Source organism: Nuphar pumila, chromosome 10 (assembly GCF_984573655.1).
Source record: "Nuphar pumila chromosome 10, dmNupPumi1.hap1.1, whole genome shotgun sequence".
Taxonomy (NCBI): Eukaryota; Viridiplantae; Streptophyta; class Magnoliopsida; order Nymphaeales; family Nymphaeaceae; genus Nuphar; species Nuphar pumila.
The window spans coordinates 88892121-88918699 of NC_143258.1; the positions used below are offsets into that span (position 1 = coordinate 88892121).

Genomic DNA, 26579 nt, shown 5'->3' on the forward strand with positions numbered 1-26579 from the left:
CTGTTCATGACCCAAGATTTTTTTCTTCTTCTTTTAATCATTACTTATAGATCGATCTATATGTCTTTCTAATCTCTTAAGTTTTATTGTTTTGGGTCTGTTAAAACCTGAAAAACATCCCAAAATATTGAGAAATTGTTGTCGTTTTCACCCATACTTCATACCTTTCTTTTACTTTCTTTGGGGGGGGGGCACAATATTTCACATGATGAAACAATAGGTGTTTGTTTAATGTGTAGATTATATTATTGCTATTACTGTTGTTGTTTCGTTGATCTGATTTGCAAAAAAAAACTCAGATCTTATTTATTTCTCTTTTGGAGGTTTTAATGTTATTATTATTATTGTGACGTGAATTATTGAGTCAGTTTCTTTATTCTCCCCGTCGAATTCGTTGGTGCCGATGATTCGTGCCTGCAGAATCCGATTATGTTCGTGTTTTGGATTCCTGGTTGTTTCTTGTATAACTTCTTTCATTACTCTATTTTCACTGTTTTCATAGATCCAAATCCTTATCCTCCACCTTCCTGCCTGAACTTGTGTCCGAAAAATTAACCCATTCCAATTTTCTGACCTTAAAGAGAAATTTCACTATTCATTCGAAGTTAGGACCTTGCAGGACATTTGGATGGATTAGTGTTGGAAGCCTAGTGACAAATATCGCGAGATTTATAAAAATCTCGTGATAATATCGCGAGAAATTGCCAGAAAGTTTAAAACGGCAATTTCTCGCAAGATTTTCAAAATATCGCGAGATTTATGAAAAAAACATAAATATCGCGATTTAAACGTGATATTTACGTTTTAAACAGCTATTTATTGCAAAAAAATCATGTATTTTTATTTTAAAATATTTTTATTAATATCTTCTTATAAAAAATAAATTTTATCTGCTCCAACACCCAGGTCAGTAAAAAGAAAAAAATAGTTTTTCTGTTTTGCAAACAATGAAAGAAATTTCTGTTTGGGCAAACTCTGTTTGGGCAAACTCTGTTTGGTTTTGTGATTAAAACCCTTAAACAGGAAAACTGAGGGTTAAGAGGAAGTGAGAAAGAAAGCGAAGAGGGGTTTATGTGCGATGCCTGAAAAACTTTTAGAATAGCCAGAAAGTCAGCCCTCGTAGGAGTTGCCGACGGAAGAACAAGGCATACCACGGTCCGAAAAATAGAAATTTGATTGGTGTTGGTCTAATTCAACTCCGGTGGTGGCTGAATTTATAACTGAAAAAAGGGGAAATAATGTTCTTGCTCACCTTGCATCTGCAACAACCTTTGGTGGAAGTCGGATCTGTCACCATTGGTGTCCAAATCTGGTTTTTTGTCGGCAACACGGGTCAATTTTGAGTTTCATCGGACCGCCTCCCTTTGCCAGAGAGCCTGCTCCAACACCCATACTGGAGAAAGAAAAAATCGTGTATTTTTATTTTTAAATAAATTATATATTTTTAATTTATTTTTTTATTGTCGAGATTTTGCCGAAAAAAATGCAAGATTTATGATTTTTTTTCAATTTCTTGCGAGTTTTTGAAAAACGAGAAATTGCCGATAAAAACGTTTGTCACTATGGTTGGAAGCTTCTTAGATAGGTGGGAAGCTCGCTTCCCGGAAACTCGCTTCGGAAGCACGATACTTCTCGCTTCTGAAACTTGATGAAAAACTCAATTCTCCCATGCTTTTCATATGTTTCGTCCATTCTTTGTAGATGTTCTCTCACTCAACTTTTCTTGTTTTTATGTGTTTCCTCTCACGCTTCTCACTCACTTTCTTGTGCTTTCTTTAAATTGACAGTCATCATTTTTAGGTTTTGTTAAAAATTTAATTCTTACACTAAAAAAATCATGAAATTTAAGAAGTCACTTTTATTTTAGTTTTTATTTGCGTTCCATTTCGATTCCCATTTAATTCTTATATTATTTTTTATTCATCACTTCCCGCTTCCTATACATTTTCAAATGCATCACTTCTTGCTTTTGTTTCCTGTATCGTTTCCCACTTTCGCTTTCCGCTTCTGGTTCCTAGTCTGACAACCTTGGTCAAAATCCCAACATGGTTCATCTTACGACAAGAGAAAGATGAGAAAGGGGTTGTTTCTTTATCCACAATTCGCAATCCAAAATACGTTAACTGGATGAAGAGGGATCAAGCCCTGGTTGCCTATATCACCTCTATTCTTTCACAGGAGGTTCTCATAGGCATACCAGATGATTTTACTACCATGGAGCTTTGGGGAAGATTGGTTTAGACTTAATTCATAGATTTCGGAGGCCAGAATTATGGATCTAAAAAGGGAGTTTCAGGACTTGAAGAGGGGATCTATGAGTGTTACTTGATTATTTGAACAAGTTGAAGTCTATAACGAACCAATATGCCATGGTTGGGTGTGAGATAGAGGTAAAGGAGAAAGTTTGACATGCATTGAGTGGACTTGGATTGGAGTTTTATATTTTATCCACTATGTCTCTTCTTACTGCCTTACCCATGTTTGCTGAGCTTTGATCCAAGCTTTTACATTATGAGTTGTCTCTCAGTGATTTGAAGGACCAAAATAGAGATGCAAAGACTTCTAGTGATGTCCTCAATACTGGTGTTGGGCGAGGTCGAGGTTGTGGGAATGATCAAGGGGGTAGAGGTATTTTACCCTTACCTAATATGCATCTGTTAGGAGTTCCTAATCAGAATCAGGGTGGAGGTGTTCCAATCTTAGTTGTTAAAGGCGACCTAGGCGTAGCCCCACCGCTTGGGCGACTAGGTCTGGGAGGTGGGGCCTTATATTGTCGCCCAGGCGTAGCCCCATCGCCTAGGCGCCCCCTAGGCTGTCACTGCCTAGGCTTTTTTTTGAATTTTTTTAAGACATCATTTGTTTTCTTTTTGAGTTGAAGAAGAAGAAGAAGAAGAAGAAGAAGAAAAAGAAGAAGAAGAAGAAGAAGAGAATATTATGATCGTTGCAAAATTTTTACGTTTTGCAAGTCCACTGACCTTTTGAAAAAGATTTTGAAATAACTCTCCTCAAACAACAACAACAACAACTACGCCTTCATCCCAAAACCTATGGGGTCAGCGATATGATGAAATAACTCTCCTCAGTTTTTTGAAAATTGGGAAATGGGATCCGCCTGTCGGTACGAGGTTCAACTGTTCTTGGCGCCTTTATCAGGGGTAATTGAACAAAGGATTGAACTTTATGCCTTGCTTTGCTTAAATGCCTAAGTAATTATTATAAGTCTTAAAAATGCAGAATCATGTGATTTTGAGAAAATTTTCAAGGAAAATCATGAAGCATGCTTAGAATGACCTGAAAATTTGAAATGGTTTTGAAAATTGTTTTGAAATGACTTTGAAGTTGTTTTGGATTTGATTTGAAATTGCCTTGAAATAGTTTTGAAAATAGATTTCTTTTAGAAAATTCAAAATCTTGAAAATGATCTGAAACTGCTTTTAAAATTGTTTTGAAAATACTTATCTTTTGGAAAATTCAAAATTTTGAAATACTTTGAAATTTAAATTACTTGGAAATTATTTTGAGGTTGCTTTGAAAAGGAAGATGTTTTGAGAAAACCGATAAGAGGGAAAACCCGAATGATTTTAAAAAAAATCGATTTTTGAAGTTAAAATTGCTTTTAATTTGTCTTGAGATTGAAGTTACTTTGAAATCATTTTGAAATTGAAATTGCTTTGAAATTGTATTTTAAATTGAAAGTAAAATTGAAGTCGAAATTGAAATTGAAATCGAAATGGAATTTGAATTTGAATTTGAATTTGAATTTGAATTTGAATTTGAATTTGAATTTGAATTTGAATTTGAATTTGAATTTGAAATTGAAATTGAAATTGAAATTGAAATTGAAATTGAAATTGAAATTGAAATTGAAATTGAAATTGAAATTGAAATTGAAATTGAAATTGAAACTGAAGTTGAGATTTGAAATTGAAATTGAATTTTAAATTGAAATTGAAATTACTTTGAAATTGAAATCGAAATTGCCTTGAAATTATTTTGAAAAGAAGACTTTAGAAAATTTGAAAAATACTTTGGAATTATTTAGAAATTGTTTTAAAAATGCAAATCTTTTTGAAAAATTAAAAATTCTGAAAAATACTTATCTTTTGGAAAATTCAAAATTTTGAAATACTTTGAAATTTAAATTACTTGGAAATTATTTTGAGGTTGCTTTGAAAAGGGAGATGTTTTGAGAAAACCGATAAGAGGGAAAACCCGAATGATTTTGAAAAAAATCGATTTTTGAAGTTAAAATTGCTTTGAATTTGTCTTGAGATTGAAGTTACTTTGAAATCATTTTAAAATTATTTTGAAATTGAAATTGCTCTGAAATTGTAATTTAAATTGAAAGGAAAATTGAAGTCGAAATTGAAATCGAAATGGAATTTGAATTTGAATTTGAAATTGAATTTGAAGTTGAGATTTGAAATTGAAATTGAAATTGAATTTTAAATTGAAATTGAAATCGAAATTGCCTTGAAATTATTTTGAAAAGAAGACTTTAGAAAATTTGAAAAATACTTTGCTATTATTTAGAAATTGTTTTAAAAATGCAAATCTTTTTGAAAAATTCAAAATTTTGAAAAATGCTTGGAAAAGAATATGATTGTTTTGAAATTTGTTTTTGAGTAAAGGAAAACCTTTGTTAATTCTTTTATTTTGAAAGATTTGAGAAAGTAAAAGCCTTTATGAATTTGTGAAATTGATTTTTGTGCTTTTACAAAATTTAATAAAAATGAATTTGCCACATATCCATGACTTTGGCCACAAACATGTTTTAAATGCATCTTATTGAAAATATCTTTGAAAACCTTTTGAAATATAAAATGGTTTTTGAAAATAGCCTAAGAGTGTAGGATTTTGTAACTTAAAAGAAATTAATAAAATTTGAATTTCATTTGTATTCTGATTATGACCACAAATACGAATTCCATTAAGTTTATCAACTTCTTAAAAGAATGTGCACGTGTCATTCGTGTTCACCATAAGTGAGATTGAAAATTGCATATGACAAACCATAACAGTTAATATTGAAAATAAAACTATATGCAAATGAAATCTAACTAATGCAGAAAGGGAAATTTCTACTATTTTTGATATTTGATTATAATTTACATTGAATAATAAAATAAAGAAAAAGAGGAAATATAAGGAAACATCATCTTGATCTTTTCTTGCAAAATTTGCAAACACATTAATGAAAAAATGTAAGCTTTTCGGGATTTATCCAATAATATCCGGAAATTAAAGGATATTTTTCATAAATAAGCCCTTTTTATGCTTTTCATAAAATCAAAACCATAAATGAAATAAAGGATGAATGCATGATTTAATAAACCATCAAAATAGATCTATTTTGGAAATTAAATTTTGAAATTTGGGGCAAAATAACCAAAATACCCCTAAAATTAAGAGTGTCCTTAAAATTAGGGTTTTTTAAAAAGAAATTTTTAAATATTCATCACATGGAAGCTCAAAAGTTTATGAAATTGATTGGAGAGCTTGTTGATGTGATTAAAAACATTAACAAAATTTTAAACTATGAAAATAATATTTGAAATTGAGAAATTAAATGAGAAAATGCCTAATTTGCCCCTATTTTAGCAAAATTATGACTTTTAGAAAATCGGTTTTGAAAAATGCAATGAATGAGATGCTAAATGACCATAAAACATTCTAAAAATTGGTATGGAGACCCCTAACAACCCTAGGAACAATCTAGAATTGAAAATTTTGGAAAATCTTTGGAGGAAAAACTGGATTAAGGTCTTTTATCAAATTTAAACAGGAATTTATAGAAATAAAATTTATAGGAAAGCATGTCAGAGTGTTTTGGGTGAAAGGAGGCCTAAAAGAACTCAATTTAAGTCCAAATTGAGTCAATGGATTCAGGACAAATCAGAGAAACATCTCTTTTTTATAGAATCGAAAAATCATTTATGAATCTTGAGATATTAATGAAACATTAGAGAATTAATTTTAGAAACAAGAAATTGATTTTAACAGACAGGTTTCTGTAATTTGGGTGTTTCAGTGGCTAAACCGACTCAATTTCTCTCAAATTTCTGAGAGATGTTGCTTGAAAAGATTAGGAAACTACTCAAATTTACAGAAATGGAAAATCTTTTTTGGTTTGGGCGTAGTGACTCCGCAAAGTCATTGTTCTATCTCAAGAGATAAACCTGTTACAGAACATAGTGTTCTGTAACCAGTCATGGATTTCAACAGAAATGAAATAACAAATAATCATAGAAATTTATAAAAATTGACATGGATAAACTAGACACATAAGGAAAGAAAACCCTTTTTACAGATCTCGAAAACCATTTCGGGTTGGGGAGATCTGATTCAGACAAAATGGCTCAAGGTCTGAGCAATGCTTGAGGTTGCAGACAAAAAAGGTCCTGGTTTTTAACGCAAATAAAATAGAAATCGATCATAGAAATTGGTGAAAATTGGCGGAGGTAAACTAGACATGTAAATGAAGCAAACCCTTTTTATAGATCTAGAAAATGATCTTCCATTAGGGAGATATGATTCTGACAAAATGAACTAAGGCCTGAGCAAACTCAGGTGTTGTAAAATGACAGGGTTCTGATTTTTTATCAAAATCAGACCTAAAATGACCATGAAAATTGTTAAAAATTGGCACAAATAAACTAGATTCAATCACAAAGACATCACTTTTTACGGATCAGAGAGATCATCTACAGTTAGGAAGAAATCACTCCGGCAAGTCGGTCTTGATTCTGCTAAAATTCTGACGGTGCAGAATAACATGTTTCAACTCTTGATTTTTAAAGTGGGTCATCAGATCCCCAAAAATCGTGAAAAAATCACAGATTCATGGAGACATAATCATGAATCTATCATAAAAAATCAAATCGAAATGACAAACATAAACCCCCGAAATTGCAGAGCCAAAGTGAGGCCAAAATCAAAATATATGCAGAATTGTAAAAGAAAATGAAAGAAATTAATCTAAGCTAAAAATGAAATGAAAAGAGAGACATATATGCAATATTTTTGGATTTTAGATGGATGAAAAACAATAATCTAGAACTAAAATGCATCTAATAAAGGAATAACAAACGAAAAATCAGATGAACCAAAGGCATGGAGCAATTGCTATAGCCGATTGAAGAGGAATTTGATCTATGTAAGATCAAATTCCATCTTCATGGCGGCTTGAATAAAAAGAGATTTGCAGCAATGTAAATCAACTAAAGTAAAGAAGAAATGAAATGAGAGAGAGGAAAAGATTACCTGCTGTGGAGGCGGCTTGGCTGCAACCCAAATGAAGAAGTAGGAGGGGGGCGATTACTTGGAGAAGAAGAAGGAAAAGGGAAAGGAGAGAGATCCAAAGGGGGCTGGAAGAGATATAGAGAGGGGTTGGAGGCTTTCTCCTTGCGATTGGCACCACCTTAAGGCATCTATTTATAAGGATTTTGGGTTGGAATTTAGGGTTTCTAGAGGTTTTCCCCTAATTAGCCTAATTAGGCTAATCAATTTTCCTAATTTATTTTTAATAGAAATTGGTTTTGTTTTCTTCTCTAACTAACATTTGTTTTGATTTTTTTTAAAGCTTTAAACTAACTAAAACTCCAAAAAGGAACCCTAATGTGGCGCCACCTAAGTGGGCCTCACATTGGATTTTAAAAGCATTCAAAAGGATTTTTAAAAGGAAGTTTTGAAATTAAAGTTAAAAGCAAAGGAATAAAGAGTGAGAAATAAATTTCTAAAACAAGAATAATATGGAATGGATGATTCAAGAACATGACGCCACTTAGGTGGGTCTTTTGGATCAATTTGGATCTAAGATCCATTTTCAAAATACAAGCTTGATGAAATCCAAATCAGAAATCTGATTCGGATCTTGATCTGATGTATTTGAAAAAGATATTTTTCTGAAAACATTTCAAAACATCTGTGGTAAAACATTGGGTTTTGGATTTGAAAGATCTGTTTTTAACCCAAGTTTGAAATTAGAAGACAGTTTGAATTTAGATCTGGATCCGAAGTTGAAAATGACAAATGGATTTGGATCTCGGACCTTAAGTCAGAATCCATGTTTCAAAATAATGAAAGAATCCTGGATTGAGGATGAAAACACTTAAGATGGATCTCGGATGATGAAAAGAGTAAACTGGATCCTGGATATGAAGAATGGATCTGGGAATGATTTATTGGATCTTGGATATTGAGGAATGGATCCGGGAATGATTTATTGGATCTTGGATATCTAATGAGATAATCCAAGTTCAGAAAGTAAATTGGATCCTAGATATGAATAACAAGGTGAATTGGACAAAGGATCTAGGTCGAGAACAGAAAATGAATATTGGATATCATTTGGGGTTTAAAAATTGAAGTGGATCTAAGATCCATAATAAAATTTGGGCTTTATAATGAAATCCAAATCGGAGTTTTTAAATTGGATTCAGATTGTTTTTCAAAAATGGCTTTTCAAAACATTGGATTTGAACTTGAAATGCAATGATTGATTTTGAAATTAGATAAAAATTGGATTTTGAATTTGGATCTGGATCCAAAATTTTGAATAAAGTGGATTTGGATCTCGATTGAAGATAAAAATGAAAGGAATTGATCCAGAATGATGTTCGAACCCTAGATATGGATTTAGACGAAAATTCTAGGCCCATGATAAAAATTGGATTTGGATCTTGGATTTGATATTGGATCGGGCCCAGAAGTGGAATTGGATCTCTGATATAGATAAAATATCAGATAAAGGAATTGGTTTGAGTCCAGATTGGGAATTGTCCCAACTTGGAAATTGACATAATTGATGTTCTGTCCAAGAAATCATTTTTTTTGTTTTGCCCTGCAGGGTGTAGAGTGACATGGTAATGAACTGGTTTGAACTGATTTAAACTGGATAGAACTGAATTGAAGGTTAGTTATACTAAGGTGAACTAAATCTGAAGCTAAAACACTAGCTGGGCTGACTGAGATTAGCTTAATTTTGATTGAAATGAGCTGAAATGAAGGTCCAAGAATGTGAGAAGTGACTTTGAACTGGACATGGACCATTCAAACTCTTGATGAGTTCAATTAGACACATAGGAATAGGATCTACTGGAATTTGACTGCCTTGGAGACAATTGGTTAAAATTCGAGCTAGAAATGAGCTAATTTCTCCTGAAACGAACTAAATTTAGCCAGAATGAACTGACACTGCTCATCGTCAGCTCAGGAGAGCTAGAAATGATTGACATTCTAACTCTTTTGAACTTAAGATGAGCTTGGTTGGGTCTAAACTGACAAGGGTTTAGGGTGACCTATGGGTAAAATGGTAATTTTGTTGACAAAATGAGGTAAAATGACACCTAAACTAGGATAGACCTAAGGGTGCGACTCCTACACTGTACTGTGGGTGGTTGGCATTTGTGAAAGGAGGATGTCCGGAATGGATATGGAAAATTTGGGGTGTTTACAAATATACATGTTTCTTATTATATTTTTTTTGGGTACTGCCTAGGCCCCTCCTAGGCCTTTTTACGGGCTCACCGCCTAGGCTCCGCCTAGTGCCTATGACAAGTAAGGTTCCAATATGCTATTACTCCAAGAAGGTCCATGTGAAGGCCAATTGCTGGTTCTTGAATGATCCTAACTACAATCCTGAAGTCAATGTAGTTCAAAGTAAGAACAAAAAAATTACTCAAGGTCAAAGTTTCAATCAAGGACAACGTAATAACAATCAATTAGGAAGCGAAAAGAATTCTCTTATTGCTGCCTTTGCTGGTCTTAACTTTAAAAAGAATGAAGATGGTTACTGGTACATTGATTCTGGAGCTGCCACCACACCATAGGTGATGTAGGTAAGTGTTCGAAGTTAATTCCATATTTATGTAAGAACAATGTTGTTACGGGAGATGGTTATCACCACCCAATCACTCATTTTGGTAGTGCTCAAATCACTATTCCAAATTTTAATTCTTTATCTTTGTCAAGTGTTTTGTGTGTTTCTAATATTCAAAAAAATTTAGTTTCGGTGTCTAAACTTGATGATACAAATTCCTGTGTTGTATTCACTTCCTCATCTGTTTATGTGAAGGATCTTCTTACGAAGAAGACTTTGGTTGACGGAGAGCAATGAGAGAATATGTACGCCATCAAGGGAGATCGTTATTCATCTGTGTCAGCTGTTAGAGGTCCAGCTTTGAAGCCTATTTGTCTTGTTGTTTTCATTTCGGATGTTGCAGAGTCCAATAAAGCTACAATGTGGCATTTTCGTCTTGCTCATTGTAATCGTGGTTTTGTTGAGAGACTTATGTCTGATGGGTTAATTCCCAAATCCAGTTTATGTCATAGTTGTCATTTATTTGGAAGTCGTGTTTTACCTTTCAAGCCATGGAATGATAGGACTTCGAAGCCTTTTGAATTTGTCCATTATGAGGTTAAGGGACCAGCCCCTATTGTTTCTTTATCTGGCAGCAAGTACTATGTTATCTTCATTGACGAGTATTGTTGTTATTCCTGGAACTATTTATGAAAAATAAATCTAATGTGTTTGATATCTTTCATAAGTTCTATGCTCTCATTAAAGGTAAATTTTCTACTCCCATTGTTCATTTCCAAAGTGATGGTGGTGGTGAGTTTACATCAAAGGAATTCATTGATTTCTTACACCAAAATGGAATTAACCATAGAATGTCTTGCTTGCGGACAGCTCAAAAAAATGGTCTGGCTGAAAAAAAAAACAGACATTGTGAGACTGCTTGTGCATGTAATAGCCCATGCATATACTTAAAAATAAGTCTCCCTATTATGTGTTGTTTGGAGAACATCCCAATTATGATGCCCTGAAAGCATATGGCTGCACATGTTATGTTCATGCTGAGAAAAGCCTTAGAAGCTAGTTTGATGACAAAGCTATAGCATGTAGATTTGTTGGGTATGCCAATGACTATGATGGTTATAGGTGTGATGACCCTTTAAATAATGCATTCATATCTATAGAAATGTGGTGTTTGATGAAAATTCTTTTCAGAATGCTTCTCCCATTGCAATGCAAGAAAAGACTGGTGATAAGCTTGAAGTTTACCAACTATGGTTGAGTGCTGAATTGTTCTCCGACACCCCTACCTGCCATGATGTTGGAGAAACCACTCATGAATAGCATGTCTCTCTAGGAAGACAAGGCGAAGATGAAGTTGCAGCACCTACTATGGACAACACAGATTCACAGATTCAGGGAGTCTCCAGATATGGTCAAGTTTATGTCAGACATGGTGGTAATGTTCATGATAGACAACAACAAAGTGAACAATCCAATGAGCAGCCAGATGTTGTGAATGAGGAACATGTTGTGATAAGATCATCAAGAGTTCGTCATCCTATTGAAGGGTGGGTCAGCTATGAACGTTTTAGTCTTGACCATCAAGTTTTCATTTTAGAAATTGAGAACCATTAGGAGCCAAAAACATTTATAGAAGCCTGCAAAAACGACAGATGGATTGAGGCCATGAATGAGAAAATGAAGGCTTTGAATGAATCTCGAACATGGGAGATTGTCAGAAGGCCAAAGGACAACAAGAATGTGGTTGGTTCAAAATGGGTATTCTAGATAAAATATAAGCCAGATGGCCGGACAAAGCACATTAAAATAGACCAGCACTTCATCTAGAATAAGATATAAGATCTTGAACTCAAGGCCAGATTTGTAAGCACCAAAGACCAAATTGCAGATATCTTCACCAAAAGTCTCACCAAGGAAAGATATTGGTTTTTGAAGTCTAAGTTGTCCATGGTTGTAAGCCATGTACAACTTGAGGGGGGCTGTTAGAATGGGTATATTCTTTTATTGTTTTATGGGTCGTGTACAGGGGCTTCTTTGTAATTATTTGTTTTGTTGTAACCCCATGTTAACGGTAGCAGTAATATTGTATTTTTTTGTGTTGCTAATGTAAACAGAAAAAAATTGAAGGGATGACCCATATTGGGTATTGTTCCAAGTTACAATCCCAAATATCGTCTTCATCCTCCATCTCTATAGTTCGTTCTTTGGGAAAAAGGTGCAGCAATACCAAAATCGAATATTTCTTGGGATATATGGTGCCATTGTGAACAGCCAGCGATGCTAAAATATCATTGTGATGTGGGGCTCCATTAATAGAGTAGGAGAGATTGGTAGCTAATTGAGAGAGTATTATCCAAAAATGTCTAAGCAGCAAGGGTGAATGATACTATTCACCAATCATGATGTATTCACATCTATGTCACATGGGTGCGGGGGTGCGGCACTTTCAAAAAACTTGGGTGGGGGGGTGCGGCAAAAATTTATATATATATATATATATATATATATATATATATATATATATATATATATATATATATATATATATATATATATATATATATAATTTGTGCAGGGGAGGGGTCGAGCCCCCCTCCCTGCGCTCCCTGTTGGCAGGGGAGGGGCTGAGCCCCCTCCCTGTCCTCCCTGCGCCCTCTTTGTGCAGGGGAGGGGTCGAAGAGGAGAGTAGAGGGAGTCGGAGAGGAGAGCAAAGGGAGTCGGAGAGGAGAGGAGAGAGCTTACCTGAGGAGGCGAGGTCCGGAGGAGAGGAAGGGAGGATTAGGGCAAATTTATCCTCCTCTCCGCCGCATATTTTATCCGGCAGATTTTTTTTTTAAATATAAAAATTGAACACAAATGGCTCTGGGTGTGGTCAATGCACCCAGGGAAGGTTTGACCGCACCGGGTACCGCACCCGCACGTGCACCCGCGTTGCGTAGACGCCGGTGCGGCACCCAGTTTTCCGAGTCCCTGTGACAGATTCACATTTCAATATGGGTCATGTGGGTCTGGTTCTAAATGGGAATACACATTGGTCTGGACCTAGTTGAGGAACATGCCTGCAGTCTTGGGCTTGCAGGCCTGGTCTGGTGCACTGAATTTGCCAACCCTGTTCTGTCCCTACTTCAAATTTGATATCCTTGGCATTCCATCTCCTTTCTGCCATATGCATATGTTCGTTGCTTGTTGGTTGTTGTAGGATGGTTTTTGGCTTGTCCTTAATTTATAGTTGGTTGATATTGGCTTGTTTTGCTTCACTCAACAAGTACTCATTGACTTTAATGTATTTTTTAATGATTTAGTTGATTTTTGTGACCTCCAAAGAAGGATATGAGAATATCACATAATGGCAAAGGCGTATGCTCTCCTGAATGGGATGTGGTTAATAGGAACATGATTCTCTTGAGGTCTACAGTTGTAGTTGATTGTTATATTTTTGCCTGTTCTCTTTTCTAGTTTTTTGCATACTTGACTTCTTGTCATTCTATTTTATGTACTATCCTTTTAGAATTTTATCTTTTGAGCATCTTGAAGAAAAAAAAAAGAGAATGTAGTTCAAGCCTGAGTGTTCTCTGGCTTGTACGAATTTATAATGGGTTGGTGAATAATTGTTACTTCTAATTTTTTGCAGCTATACATGCCCCCATGTGTATATCAAATACTTCTCTTGCCAATTCATGAATTTAATGTTGGAAAATTAGGTTCTTAAATTGCATCTTATTTGTTATTTGACACATTGTTTACCGTAATGTTTCTATTAATCTCATTTTTGTATTTTCCCCCTTCATTCAGAGGTTAATTTTTGACAAACCAGAAGAAGGTGTGAGAAAAATAGTTCTTGCCACTAACATGGCCGAGACCAGTATTACCATCAACGATGTGGTCTTTGTTGTAGACTGTGGAAAGGCAAAAGAGACATCTTATGATGCGTTGAATAATACTCCATGCTTGCTCCCATCTTGGATTTCAAAGGCTTCTGCTCGGCAGGTAAGAATACATGCTTCAGTTGCTTCTCACATCAGCCTCAAGTTCAATATGGGTATTTAATTATTGTTTTTTATGACCTTTCATATTTGATCATTGTCCCAGTGCCAATGGAACTAGTTGTAGAGGTTGGCTTAATTTTCAATTATTTAATTGAAGTGAAGCACTTTGTGCCACCATCATACTATTTTTTATTGGAAGCTCATATAAAGGAACCATGTTCTTGCATGTTATTCCTGGGAGGCTTCTATCATTCTTTTTAAAGTTTTCACTAGTTTCCTTTTTTTATGATGTTCTCTGCTTCTCGCATCTGCTCTCTGTGATGTGGGGGTTGCTACCAGATTCATGTGAATCATAGTTACAAATCTTGTTCTCAGAAAAATATTGGTCAGAGAATCCAGTATTTATTGGTAAATTCCTGCAATAATATTGGTATATACAAAAATAAAAATATATATAATCCATAAATCTATAAATATAAATAAGATAGAAAACAGGAAAGGAGTTTTTGTCACATAAATATCAGGTTAAGAACACTATACCTACAAAGTAGGTGATAAGGAAAATATCCTTTTTTTGGGTATGCATCAAAATTTTGAAAATGTAGTGGTAAATCTGATATGTTCAAAATATCAGCAATATTTGTCATTATTATGACTATGTTGTTAATGCATTAGGTAGTTAAGTTCATCTATGCTGACATTCAAATCCAACAAGAATTGGTTGCTATCGATAAAACTTGGAGCATCGTACCACAAATCGTGCTTTCTGTTTCATTTTGTTGAGATGATTCTCATGCTATTTTGGGGATAGCTTTTTTCTTTTTCCTGTTCACCCTATATTTTTGTATGTCACATTTCGACTGGTTGTAGCAAGCACAATCAAAGGGCATCAGGATTAGATTCAAGTTCTGTTGAAAATATGCATTTGCATTTCCTAATGTACTATTTTGTTAAGATGTTGGTAGGGTAAGCCACTGTTGCCTATGTTTCCTCTTCATGCAGAGAAGAGGTCGAGCTGGTCGTGTCCAGCCTGGAGAATGTTACCATCTCTATCCACGCTGTGTCTATGATGCTTTTGCAGAATACCAATTGCCAGAGCTTTTGAGAACACCATTACAGTCACTCTGCCTTCAAATTAAAACTTTACAGCTTGGTAGCATTTCAGAGTTCCTTTCAAAGGCTCTACAGCCACCAGAACTACTCTCGGTGAGTGGTGTCTTCTTATGTGAGTGTTTCTGTGAGGATTTGGAATGTTGCTTCAGTTTTCTTTTCATTTCCTGACATGTTTTTGGATTTTCAATTTTTTCACTTCCAAATTTCTTGACTTTCTTTATCCAAACTAACCTGGATTTCAATTTCAAGGCCCAAAATGCTGTTGAGTACTTGAAGATAATTGGAGCTTTGGATGATAAGGAAAATTTAACCGTTCTTGGTATGCCAGATAAACTTAACTTTGCTATTCATTTTTTAAAAATAAAGTTATTTTTGTGTTAGCAATTTTTTTATTGCAGTAAATTGCTCTTTTTAAGTCTGCCTCTTGTGAACTGAACAGGACGCCACTTATCAATGCTTCCAGTGGAACCTAAACTTGGAAAGATGCTTATTTTAGGTGCTATATTCAACTGCTTAGATCCTATTTTGACTGTTGTGACTGGCTTAAGCGTCCGAGATCCCTTCCTAACACCTTTTGATAAGAAGGAAGTAAGTGAATGCTTCCAATTTATGTGCATATGTACAAAAAATTTTAGTAGTCTATAGATGTGCGTTTATTAGTTTAAAACTAGGGATATTTGACTACCATGCAGTAACATTTTTGAAAAAAAATTCTATGTAATGGGTACTTGAAAATACCAAATGTACCATTGTGTCACTGATACTTTCATATGCTGGTATTGGGTGCTTCTGGGCACATATTATATAGTATTAGGATACATCATATGTGACTGTATATTGTATTTTTTTCATATCTGTTGGTTTAGTTCTTTATTTGCAGCAAGATATATATTTGTATGTGTGTGTAACATGTACAAGCTAGCGGTTCTTGCCTACCCTTCTTTTGGGAAACATGTCATACAGTGTACTGGCACCCACTCATACGTGACATAGAATATATATATTTTTTTACATTTTAAGTGTCAAATAAACCATCTTTGGGAAGTTTTATAAATGCACCCTGTATACTGAAATAAGTCCATCATGTGTTTTCACACCTGACTATTTTTTTTTTGGGGGGGGGGCGGGGGGCAGGGCGGTGGGTGTTCAAATTTTGTTCTCCCCCCTCTTTTATTCAAAATATCATTTCCTCCCCCTCTTTTGCTAAGGCTATCACTTATCATATTTATAGATACGGACCTTGTTTCTGTCCAGATTCAAAATCAGTCCTCTTTTTTGTGTCTATACTGTCCATGCCTGTACCTGTATGACATAAGTCACATATAAGGCTACAGATTTGCAATTTTTCATACCAAGTCTGACCAAATTAGATGATTGAAAATGCCTTTATTCTGGAAATAAAATCTTGTCCCCAAATTAGATGGCATAAATTAAATATGCTTCCTCTTATTTTTCCTTTGCAAATATTTGTTTGGCACTTTGACCTTATTATGAAATTGGTGCATTCTTGTATGCTGCAAGCCTATGTCACAGGGATTCGGCTAGCAGGGTGCCGGACCCGCGTCGACGCGACTCGACGCGAGTGTGGTCAACCCGATCCTGGGTGCGTTGACCGCACCCAGGGTCATTTCGGTCCATTTTTGTTTGGATTTTTTTTTTTTAAATTTTGCCCTACGAAATGGACTGCAGAATTTAAAAAAAAAATTCTGCTGACAGCTGCTTGCTGCTGCTGCTCTTGTTTTATAAAGGGGCACTTGTGTCCACAACATCTGACGAGCTTTGTTGGCATCCCATGCTATTCCTGCCTCCAAACAGTTAATTCGCAGCGTTGGAAAACATACTGTTAACTTGTAAATGATGATCCATCTTCCTTAAAAATTAAAACCAAAATTCAAGAGCCTTTTGAAGTCTTTATCCTTCAACCATCCAGATCCTTTTTCGTCAAGGATTTTCTCTCTCCATAATAAATGATAATGGTGGTGGTAGCCTTGGTGGCTATTAGTATTCACTTTTCTCCTGACGAGATGGGTGCTCTAGCCGTAGCCTTGTGTAGACCTCTCTTTTCCACATGTCAAATCCAATAAATTTCTTTTAGCTGTAATCTGTGTGCAACTGTATATAAAATGAAATTTGAAGAACCCTAGGCAGTGGCGTGGCAGTGGAGCCGTAGGCCTCGTGAAGACTCTCTCCAACAAACCACATCAAACCTTTCACTTGTATTTTTTTTCGTGAAGACCAGAGAGTTTCAGACATGATTGAATCATGACAGTCAGCAGAACGCAGCAGGCTGGGTCGATCAAAGTACACAACAAGCAGAACGTGGGTAACAAGTCTTCAAACAAACACACCAAAAAAAAAAACTGGATCCCGACCCGCGCCGGGGGAACCCCCGACCCCCTTCTATATATATATATATAATTTTTTTTTTGCCCCTGCCGCACCCCCGCACCCGGGTTTTTTGGAAGTGTCGAATCCCCGCACCCGCACCTGCACCCATGTGACAGCTGCAAGCTTGTTGCTACCTACATCTTTTGAATATGCAGACATTTTATGTACATTTTTCAGTATTTCTGAGCTTTAGCTTTTGCTATTAATACTATTACTGTTGTTACCTGTAAGTTGTATGTTGTTAAAATTCATGCTTAGTTTTTTGGCTCTTTGGATTTGTTTCTTATGAAAGTATTGTTATTTTCTTCACTTTCAGCTTGCTGAGTCTGCAAAATCCCAGTTCTCCTCTAAGGATTACAGTGATCATCTTGCACTGGTTCGAGCATATGGTGGTTGGAAAAATGCTGATGGAGAAGGTGCTGGTTATGAATACTGCTGGAAGAACTTTCTTTCAGCTCAAACAATGCGGGCCATTGATTCCCTTCGGAAACAGTTTCTTTCGCTTCTCAAGGATACAGGTCTTGTTGGTGATAATGCTGATGTTTGCAATATGTGGAGTTACGATGAATATCTCGTTCGGTCAGTTATATGTGCTGGTCTATATCCTGGAGTTTGTTCTGTTGTGGTAAGGATTTCTCTCCTTTTCAAAAAATGATATATAGCAGTTGATATTAAACATTGAAAATTTACAGCTGAATGTGTCCTTGTAAGTAGGCCTCTTGTTTAAATGTTGTGCTTGGGTTAATGGCTTATCTTTGGAGACACCAAAGGAACATTCCTTCGGACAACATTTCTATCACTAGTGCAAATAAAGGTGTAAATTTTATTAGGTCATATTAGTTAAATCAGGAACACAAAAATATTCATATATGTATAGTCATGCTATTTCTTCAAGTTGTGACTAAGGTATGCAGGATTTGGTTTTCGCTCTAGAACTGGGTAACAGTATTAATGTATATGCAGAATCTTCAATTTCAACTGGGGCTTCTTCTCAGTTTTTTTTTCTCTTACCTTGTATTGAACATCAAGGTCTTAAGATCATGATTACAGAAAATAGAATTAATGTCCAATAAAAATTAGAGAATTCCAGATGTCAAACCTTGACATAATTTTATCTTGGAACTACTAAAAAGGAATTTCAGAGTAAATGGGCTTATTCTGTGTGAGGCAGATGCGAGAAATTGCCTGGCATAACCTTATTGATGGTGGTACGCCAGAGATCTGGTGTTTAGGTACTTCTAGGTGCTGCATATATTACATAATGTATATGTATTGCATATTTTTTAAAATTTATTTAGTATATTCTTGTAAAGATTCAAGGAGACTTCAATCACGAACCAAAAGTCCACCAATCTTCAACTTGAGTAGATAACAAAAGTGTTTTCTTAAGGAACACATTCACAAAGGGAACCACAATCTGTTCTAAAAGAACACACTTCACAAACCCCACAAAGGGGATACACAATAAGCCAATATAAAAAATATATTTTATTCAATAGAGAGTGTGCCAAAAAGCATAATTTACAAAGGAGAGAACACTCCTATTTATACACAAAAGGAGGGGGGGGGGGAGGGGGCGAGATTGAAAAGAGAGGGAGAGAGATCATTACAAGAGTGGGAGCTGTCAAATCAGTTTGACTCTCCCACAATTACATATATATATATATATGTATATATATTTATTTATATTGATAAATGTATATATATATATATGTGTAAAATATAATATATATATACATGTACATATACGTATATGCACAAGTATAAATATATGTACAATTTGACAATTCTCTGTATTTATTTGTGGCTGCATCCACGTGATTAAGGCCAATTTTGATGGTTGATTTCTTAATAAATGTGAGGGTTCTGGCCCAGATGTGAAATTAACCTAGCATGTAGTTGCAAACCTTTTGTTACATTGGTAGCCATGAGCCCCGGAGTATATAAGCACAGTAAAGTAGCATTGTTGGGCCTGTGCACCTGTGTACTTAGCCTGAAACTATATCTATTGTTTATCATCTTTCTGTTTCTAAACACTCTGTGCAGAGGTTGTAAAATGCATCTTTTATAAGGTTAAAGTGCCTTATGTATGGATTATTCTCACTTCACGTTAACGCCAGTTCAAACATTATACCATTAGTTTTGGCCAAGGTTGCCAAACTAGGAAGCGGAAGCGGGAAATAATACAGGAAGCGAGGCATTTTAAAATTTATCCGAAGCGGGAAGCAGCGAAGTTTCAATTTAAAAGCGAAATATGAATAAAAATTGAAGCAATATGGAATCAAACAAGAAACAAATAAAAACTAAAATAAAATTGATCATTCTTATATTTTATGATTTTTCTGTAAAAGAGTTAAATTTTATTAAAATCTAACAATGATGGTTACCAATTTAAATAAAGTACATGGAAAGTGAGTGAAAGCATGAGAGAAAATACATGAAAAAGATGAAAAGAAACGTGAGAAAAGTATATAGTATGCATAGACCATGTGTATGAGAAGCATAGAAGAAGCGTGGGGGAATCGAGCTTCCCATGAAGTTTCGGAAGCGAGGAGTATCGCGCTTCCGAAGTGAGTTTCCAGGAAGCGAGCTTCCCACCTACCTAAGAAGCTTCTGGTAACTCTGGTTTTGGCCGCCTTGTTAGACAACAGTGTCGCCAAATTATTGTTTTCCCAAGCTTATTTGTTCTCCTATCTTGGAATAGCCACAAACAATTCATTGTTCTTCCAGGGCTGAATTTTGCTCCATGGCTGATAATGTAGTTGAGTTTGTCTTTTCATGATGAACACTAATGGCTGAAGTATAGATCTACCGATCATTCAGAATGCAATGACTATCTACTCCTGTCTCAAGCTATAGCTGAACAAACTGAAATCGAAAAGGAAAAACTGAAATTGATAAGCATTTCATTCATGAAAAGATTAGAAACTTGTTAATGTTTTATTATTGCTGTTCTCTTGTTTTCAAGGGTATTATCATGATACACGATACAGTAGCCACACATTCATGTAGCAAAATATAGTAGGTAAGGGACATTTGATGCAAATAATGGGTTGCAGAACTTCATTTCTTGGATCTTCTTTTCTGTTTTGCCTTCATTATGGAAAATTTGTTTGGTCAGCCTATGAAACTGCCAAATTAAGATATTAATAAATTCAAATAGTTGGAAAGTAGAAGGGAGGACAACTTGGAGAAAGAATTTGCATGCATCTCCCAAGAAAGAAGATAAAGTTTAGAGAGGGCAGCAGTATGTGATGTCTAGTGGGTGCTGTCACATAGGTATGAGTGTGGGTACAGGTGCATGTGTGTGTATGTGCGTGCATGCACTTGAGTGTATATGTATGTATTTTCCTAATAAAAGTATGTATGCATGTATGCGTGTGTATAGGGATGGCAATGGACCGAGGCGGGGGACAGGGTCTCCACCCCTGCCCCATCTCAAGATTAGAACCTCCATCCCCGCACGGGGATGGATTTTAACCTTCATCCCCGTTTCATGTCCTCCATCCCGGTTCAAACGGGGATGAGGCGGGGCGGGGGCCCGTTTCCCCGTAGTCTATTGCTATCCTTTAGAGGACTGGAGATGGGGCGGGCGGGGCGGGGAAAAGTGTAAGGCATCCCCGAACAGGGATGGACTTTAACCTTCGTCCCCGCCTCCATCCCCGTTTCATACCCTTCATCCCCGGTCCAAACGGGGCGAGGCGGGGCGGGGCCCCGCTTTCCCCCAGTCCACTGCCATCCCTACGTGTGTATATCAAACACCACACAGGAATGGACGAAAGTGACCCTCTAAGCACCTTAAAAACTGATGCAAATGATTCCGCATAACAATTATCAGATTGCATTGTGGAAGGATCACCCACATTGGTTGAGTTTGGATCAGTTCAGATCCTAAACTGGTCTAACCTGCAGCCATGAAGTACCAGTGCCAGTAGCCGTGTTGACATGTGATGACACAGGTATGTCACCCTTCTGAAAGTATCCATATTACATAGGGTAAGTTGCTGTCACATGAATACCACCGAGGATCCAGGGATACAATCATTTTTACCAAGTTTCTAATCACTTGTATATAAGGGAATACAGAACGGGAGTCAAAATGGAATATCTGTGACATAAGTGAGTTGTGATTGAGATGTCCACCTAACTTAGTCAATATCAAATGTATCCACACATGCACATTTATGTGTCCACACAGACACGTGAAGAATGATATTTAAACAAATGATGCCCAAAAAATAAGATTTACATTGCTGGCCACTAGTATTCCTATGATTTATTTATGTATTTATTATTTTATGCTGTCTACTTGCCATCTACTTGGTTAATTTGCAGCTTTTAAGATGCTGTGCTGCTACTATCTGCAAGTATGTTTCTCAACAGATCTTACTGTGTACAAAATCTCATAATCCATTAAAAGTGGAAGCTTTTATTTGTGTGACGTCTTGCTTGACCATTTATAAGTATCTGCTGTTGTGAAGACGTAGGTAGGTTGGTACGACTGTTAACATGCCATAATTGGGCTAAACCTTGTGAAAACTTTTTCTTGTCCATCGTCCTAATTTTCCCTGGCTCTTGAACATGGCTTGCAAGGTTAAGTTTTGCTTCTAGTTCAGTTTGTTGTTGTTGCTGCTGCTGTTGTATATGCCAACCTGGCTATCTTGTGAATGCCATAAATATTTATGTGCATGGCAAGTTCCATACTTCAGTATCTGGGTGTAATCTTTAAGTTCCACTGATAATGCTGATATCATTATATTACAGAACAAAGAAAAGTCAATTGCTTTGAAGACAATGGAGGATGGTCATGTCCTGCTTTACTCTGTAAGTTCCTTTTCTTTTTTGTTTTCCCCTTTTTGGTGTGTGAGAATGCACGTGCATGGTTTGTGCAATTTTAAGTTTCACCAATATTTTTCCTTGCATTTGCTTTCAGAATTCAGTCAATGGACGGGAACAAAGAATTCCCTATGCATGGCTGGTTTTCAATGAAAAAGTGAAAGTGAAAACAGTGTTCCTTCGTGATTCAACAGCGATCTCTGATTCTACCCTTCTACTGTTTGGGGGATACATTTCTCGAGGAGGACTTGTGAGTTCCTATCAATCCCTTTGGTTTTGCTGCTGATAAAATTGTAGTTGACCTGTTGCTTGTCATTTATGGAAGCTTTCTTTCCTCAACCTTTTGCTGCTTCCTTGCACAGGATGGGCATTTGAAAATGCTAGGGGGTTACTTAGAATTCTTCATGAAGCCTGACTTGGCAGAAATGTATATTTGCCTCAAAAGAGAGCTTGATGAACTAATTCAGAAGAAGGTGCCTCTAGAAGTAGAACCATTCATGTGCTGTTGCAATTATTGTTCTGTCATAGCTACTGATGACTTGCCTTTCATGTCTATGTGCGACAGCTTATAACTCCGAGAATGGACCTTCATGGCTATGAGAATCTCATATCTGCAGTCAGATTGCTGGTCTCTGAAGATTCATGTCAAGGCAGGTTTGTTTTTGGACGTGAGGTTTTCAAGCCTAAAACGTCGGGATCAGCATTGCTTCAAAAACCTGGGTTTGGTCCTGGGGGTGACAATTCCAAGAGTCAGTTGCAAACATTGGTCGTAAGGGCAGGACACGAAGCACCAACTTATCAGACAAAGCAATTAAAGAACAACCAATTCAGAGCTATAGTTGAGTTCAACGGGATGCAGTTCATTGGAAATCCATGCCAGAACAAAAAACTTGCAGAGAAAGATGCAGCTAGTGAGGCATTGCGATTGCTGACTGGCAATACAGCCACTAGTCATGAAGAGATTGAGCATATGTCCTTGCTACTGAAGAAGAGCAAGAAGCATCAGCATAGAAGAATGTGAAACTCCCAAGGACTATGCATAGGAATTAAACTCCATAATTGGCCTTGTCTGACTTCGGAGTCCCCTCTGTGAATATACATGGTAGGTCCAAGAGGGTCCAGCTCTGATCTGCTTGATTGCAAGCCGGGGTCAGAAAAAAGGTCGCAGCTGAAGCATATGAAGGTTCGTGTCTTTCCATATGCTGAGAATTTTTTTGGCGTTCGATTCATCTGGCTAAGATTTATGGGTTTCAGATGATTGGGAAATCATCTGTTTGGTAGCGTGATTTGGGGACAACCGGAAATAAGATTTGAATTCTGCAGCTAAAGAAGGGCGAAGCTTGGAGGCATTTTCAGGTCAGCAAGAACAAACATGGTTAACAGTATGGTTTGCAAAAATCTCATGTATATTTCCATCATCACTAACTATTTGCCTATACCACCATATTGTAACCCGATATTCACATAAATGAAACTATGATTTTGTCAAGAAGTGTTCTTAGTGTTGAATATGGATGTATTGAGTGATTAAAGCTTAGATTTAAAACAGAAGATTAGCAAAAGGTTTAAAATAGCTTTCAATAGATGAAAATATGGTCTGATGTTCTGTTTAGACATGCTGAGAATTTTGTCATCTGATAAAAAGAAATTGGGAGAAGTCATTAAATGACTAATGTTGAAGACTAAAGCCTAATGTTGGTGGGCTATGCATGTATAAGGTTATACGTGGTGGTTGTATTGGTAATTCCCCTTGCCTGTCAGGATAGGCCTTGTCTGACCAAGACAGGTTGACAGGCACGACACTTTAGCATACTCACCAATGCCTGTTCTTGGGATTATCTGGCAAGGAAAATCTGGGAAGATTTAGGAAAAAATTGACATTTTAGAAAACTTGGGAAATCATGGTTGCCAGCAATGAAGTATTGCGAGTTTATTGGGAATTTTGTGTTTTGCAGATTTCTCTTCATAAAATAGTAATACCTTTTCTGAAATTTAGTATTTATAATTTGATTTTGATCTCTGTTTGGGAACCTTGCATCGGTTTAAGAACACCGTTCTCCCATGTGTTGGCAAACTATGGTTTTGCCAAAGGGTCGTGTTGTCAAAATGTGGTGTTGGGGATGGAGTTGCCAAAAACATCCTCTTATGAATGGTGTTGGGGATGGAGTTGCCAAAAACATCCTCTTATGAATGGTGTTGGGGTTGGCAACTCCATCTGAAGGCAGTGTTCTGGAAACACCATTGCATCGTATGGTGTTCGAGAAACCACAACAAACTGCTCCCAAACAACACAGATTGTTGCAGAAACCACAATGCACCTGCAATTCAAGACTGCGAAACAGTGCTTAAAACCCTCTAAGTTAGCTCTTGGCTAATTAATCAATTTTCCCAAGTGGGAATCATATTTTTATTTTCATCACCAATGCTGGGTTGTTACAAATAAATAAATCATATGAATATATGCGTCACAAAAGCATGTAGCATGTATTAATAGCTGAAGTACAGGTTATAGAAGTGGCGAATATGTTTCCTGTTTTAGTTGAATCCACTGTTGGTTTACTGGCTCTGTTGAATGCAGAAGACTACAAGTTTCAGTATCTTTGGGACCTGAAGGTCCTGAACTTTCAAAAAGTCATCTAAATTTTTTTGGCACTCGGTGAAACCAGTTGCCCCACCCTAATACTGCTTGGTAGAAGTTAAGGGGTGGCTATATGCTCTTCATAACCCCTTGGATTGATGGCTATGTCACAATGACACCCGGACATGACTCCTGACTCGATATGAGTTTGAGAGTGAGTTTTCTTATTTTTTGAAAAATATGATGCTAGGACACGGATCTTTTCATTATTTAATTGATTAAAAATATCTCACATTTTATATAAAAGAAAATATTTTAAGATATTGTCCCAAGTGTCACTAAAATGTAAATGAGGCCGCCTGTGAGTTTTGTAGCATCCCCCCCTTCTTTCTTTTGTTCCGTGTAAACTGTAAAGCCCCCTTTTATTACTGGCCGTATTTTCACCGGCGATCAAAATATTTTATTTTATTATTTTGATCATGAAGCTTACGCTTCAACGCCTCGAGGAGTACGCCTAGCTTCATAACAGGCTCAACGCCTCGCTTCACCTTATCGCATTTAACAACCTTGGAATTAACAATAGCGTGATCTTGTGACACAGATAGATGGATGCCGATCAAAGATTATCCCAACAAAGGAAACCTGTGTCCATAAAACAAAAACTCTTGGCACAAATTGATCCAAATCTCCTGCCAGCCTACAAAGCCGTGACAACAAACAGATTGCTATGTGGTTGATATGCGCAACCGAACCATTGCAAGGTTTCTTTGTGGTGGAAATTCTAATTCTTCAATTGATAAGTTAAGAGTAATTTACAAAAAGCTGCTTTTAATTTACAGAAAATAACCGTACTAGATGGGTAATTTGGTTTGATTTTCTAAAAATCCTATAATTTTTTATATTCTTTTGATGTCCAAAATTGCAAATATTCGACATCATTAGGACCCTTTGCAACTGCGAATTTAGGTTCTTTTGCAGTAAAATTGTATCACCCATCGGCTATCTCCAACACCCACTTAAATTCAGAATCGCAGGTTTTTTATTCGAATTTAGACCTCACGAACTCGCATACAATTATTTGTGAAATCTTGGTGAAACATAAATCACCAAAATCACAAATATCACTCTTTCGTATATAATAATTTTTTTTGCGCAAAACCTCTCGCAAATAACATTGTTTCGCATATATCCTAAAATCACATAAATTTATGTGCGGAACTCCACTTAAAAGAACCAACAAAATCGCAAATATGCTACTTACATATTTGCGAAATTTTTATTACATGTGATTTTTCTTAATAGTTGTGATTTTATCGAATCATACATATACTTGTTTTTGTTCTAGGGTTTCTTCTTCTCGTTTGTATCTGGAAAGAACTTTTCTATAGAACCCTTGCAGTATCACCCTTGTGATTGGCTTTCTCAACTACAGGTTCAAAAGGTGAGTTCCATACAATATATACTTGTGTATCCCCATGTGTATTTTTTAGAAAGTTGCGATATCATTCTTGTGATCGGTTTCTATTTAGGGTTTATTATGTTTACGGTTTTTTTCATAGAAATATATATTGTTGTAGATGATTTATGATTGTTTGTTTGTCCTTTAGTTAATATTTGTTGTTCATGTATTGGTGTAATGGGGCTAGGGTTCACTGTGCACAAGCATTAAAAGGGCTAAAGTACACTATCATGATTGTTGTAGGCATTCAATGATGACGTCTAAAAGGGTTAAAGTACATTATCATAGGTCTGATTAAACTAATTGAAAATCTATAATAGGCATAAAAAATATTACCTTTAAGGAATTTACAGCTTTGAGGTCAAACAACCAAGAAATGTTGATAGATATTGAGGATGA

General features: G+C 36.0%; 1 protein-coding gene across 2 annotated transcripts in view; it reads left to right on the forward strand.

Annotated features, from left to right (window-relative positions):
• LOC149827245 (DExH-box ATP-dependent RNA helicase DExH3-like) overlaps nucleotides 1-23630 on the forward strand; it is a 75084-nt gene extending 51454 nt beyond the window's left edge. Inside the window, exons 11-19 of one of the 2 annotated variants that reach the window (XM_090019227.1) lie at nucleotides 13613-13807; nucleotides 14809-15012; nucleotides 15169-15238; nucleotides 15359-15507; nucleotides 17624-17932; nucleotides 22072-22131; nucleotides 22241-22393; nucleotides 22506-22616; nucleotides 22709-23630. In XM_090019227.1, the coding sequence (XP_089875353.1) occupies nucleotides 13613-13807; nucleotides 14809-15012; nucleotides 15169-15238; nucleotides 15359-15507; nucleotides 17624-17932; nucleotides 22072-22131; nucleotides 22241-22393; nucleotides 22506-22616; nucleotides 22709-23164 (1707 nt within the window). In that variant the 3' untranslated portion in view covers nucleotides 23165-23630. The remainder of the gene's footprint in view (nucleotides 1-13612; nucleotides 13808-14808; nucleotides 15013-15168; nucleotides 15239-15358; nucleotides 15508-17623; nucleotides 17933-22071; nucleotides 22132-22240; nucleotides 22394-22505; nucleotides 22617-22708) is intronic. The other variant, XM_090019228.1, reaches the window with a different exon arrangement.
• Nucleotides 23631-26579: the final 2949 nt, after the last annotated feature.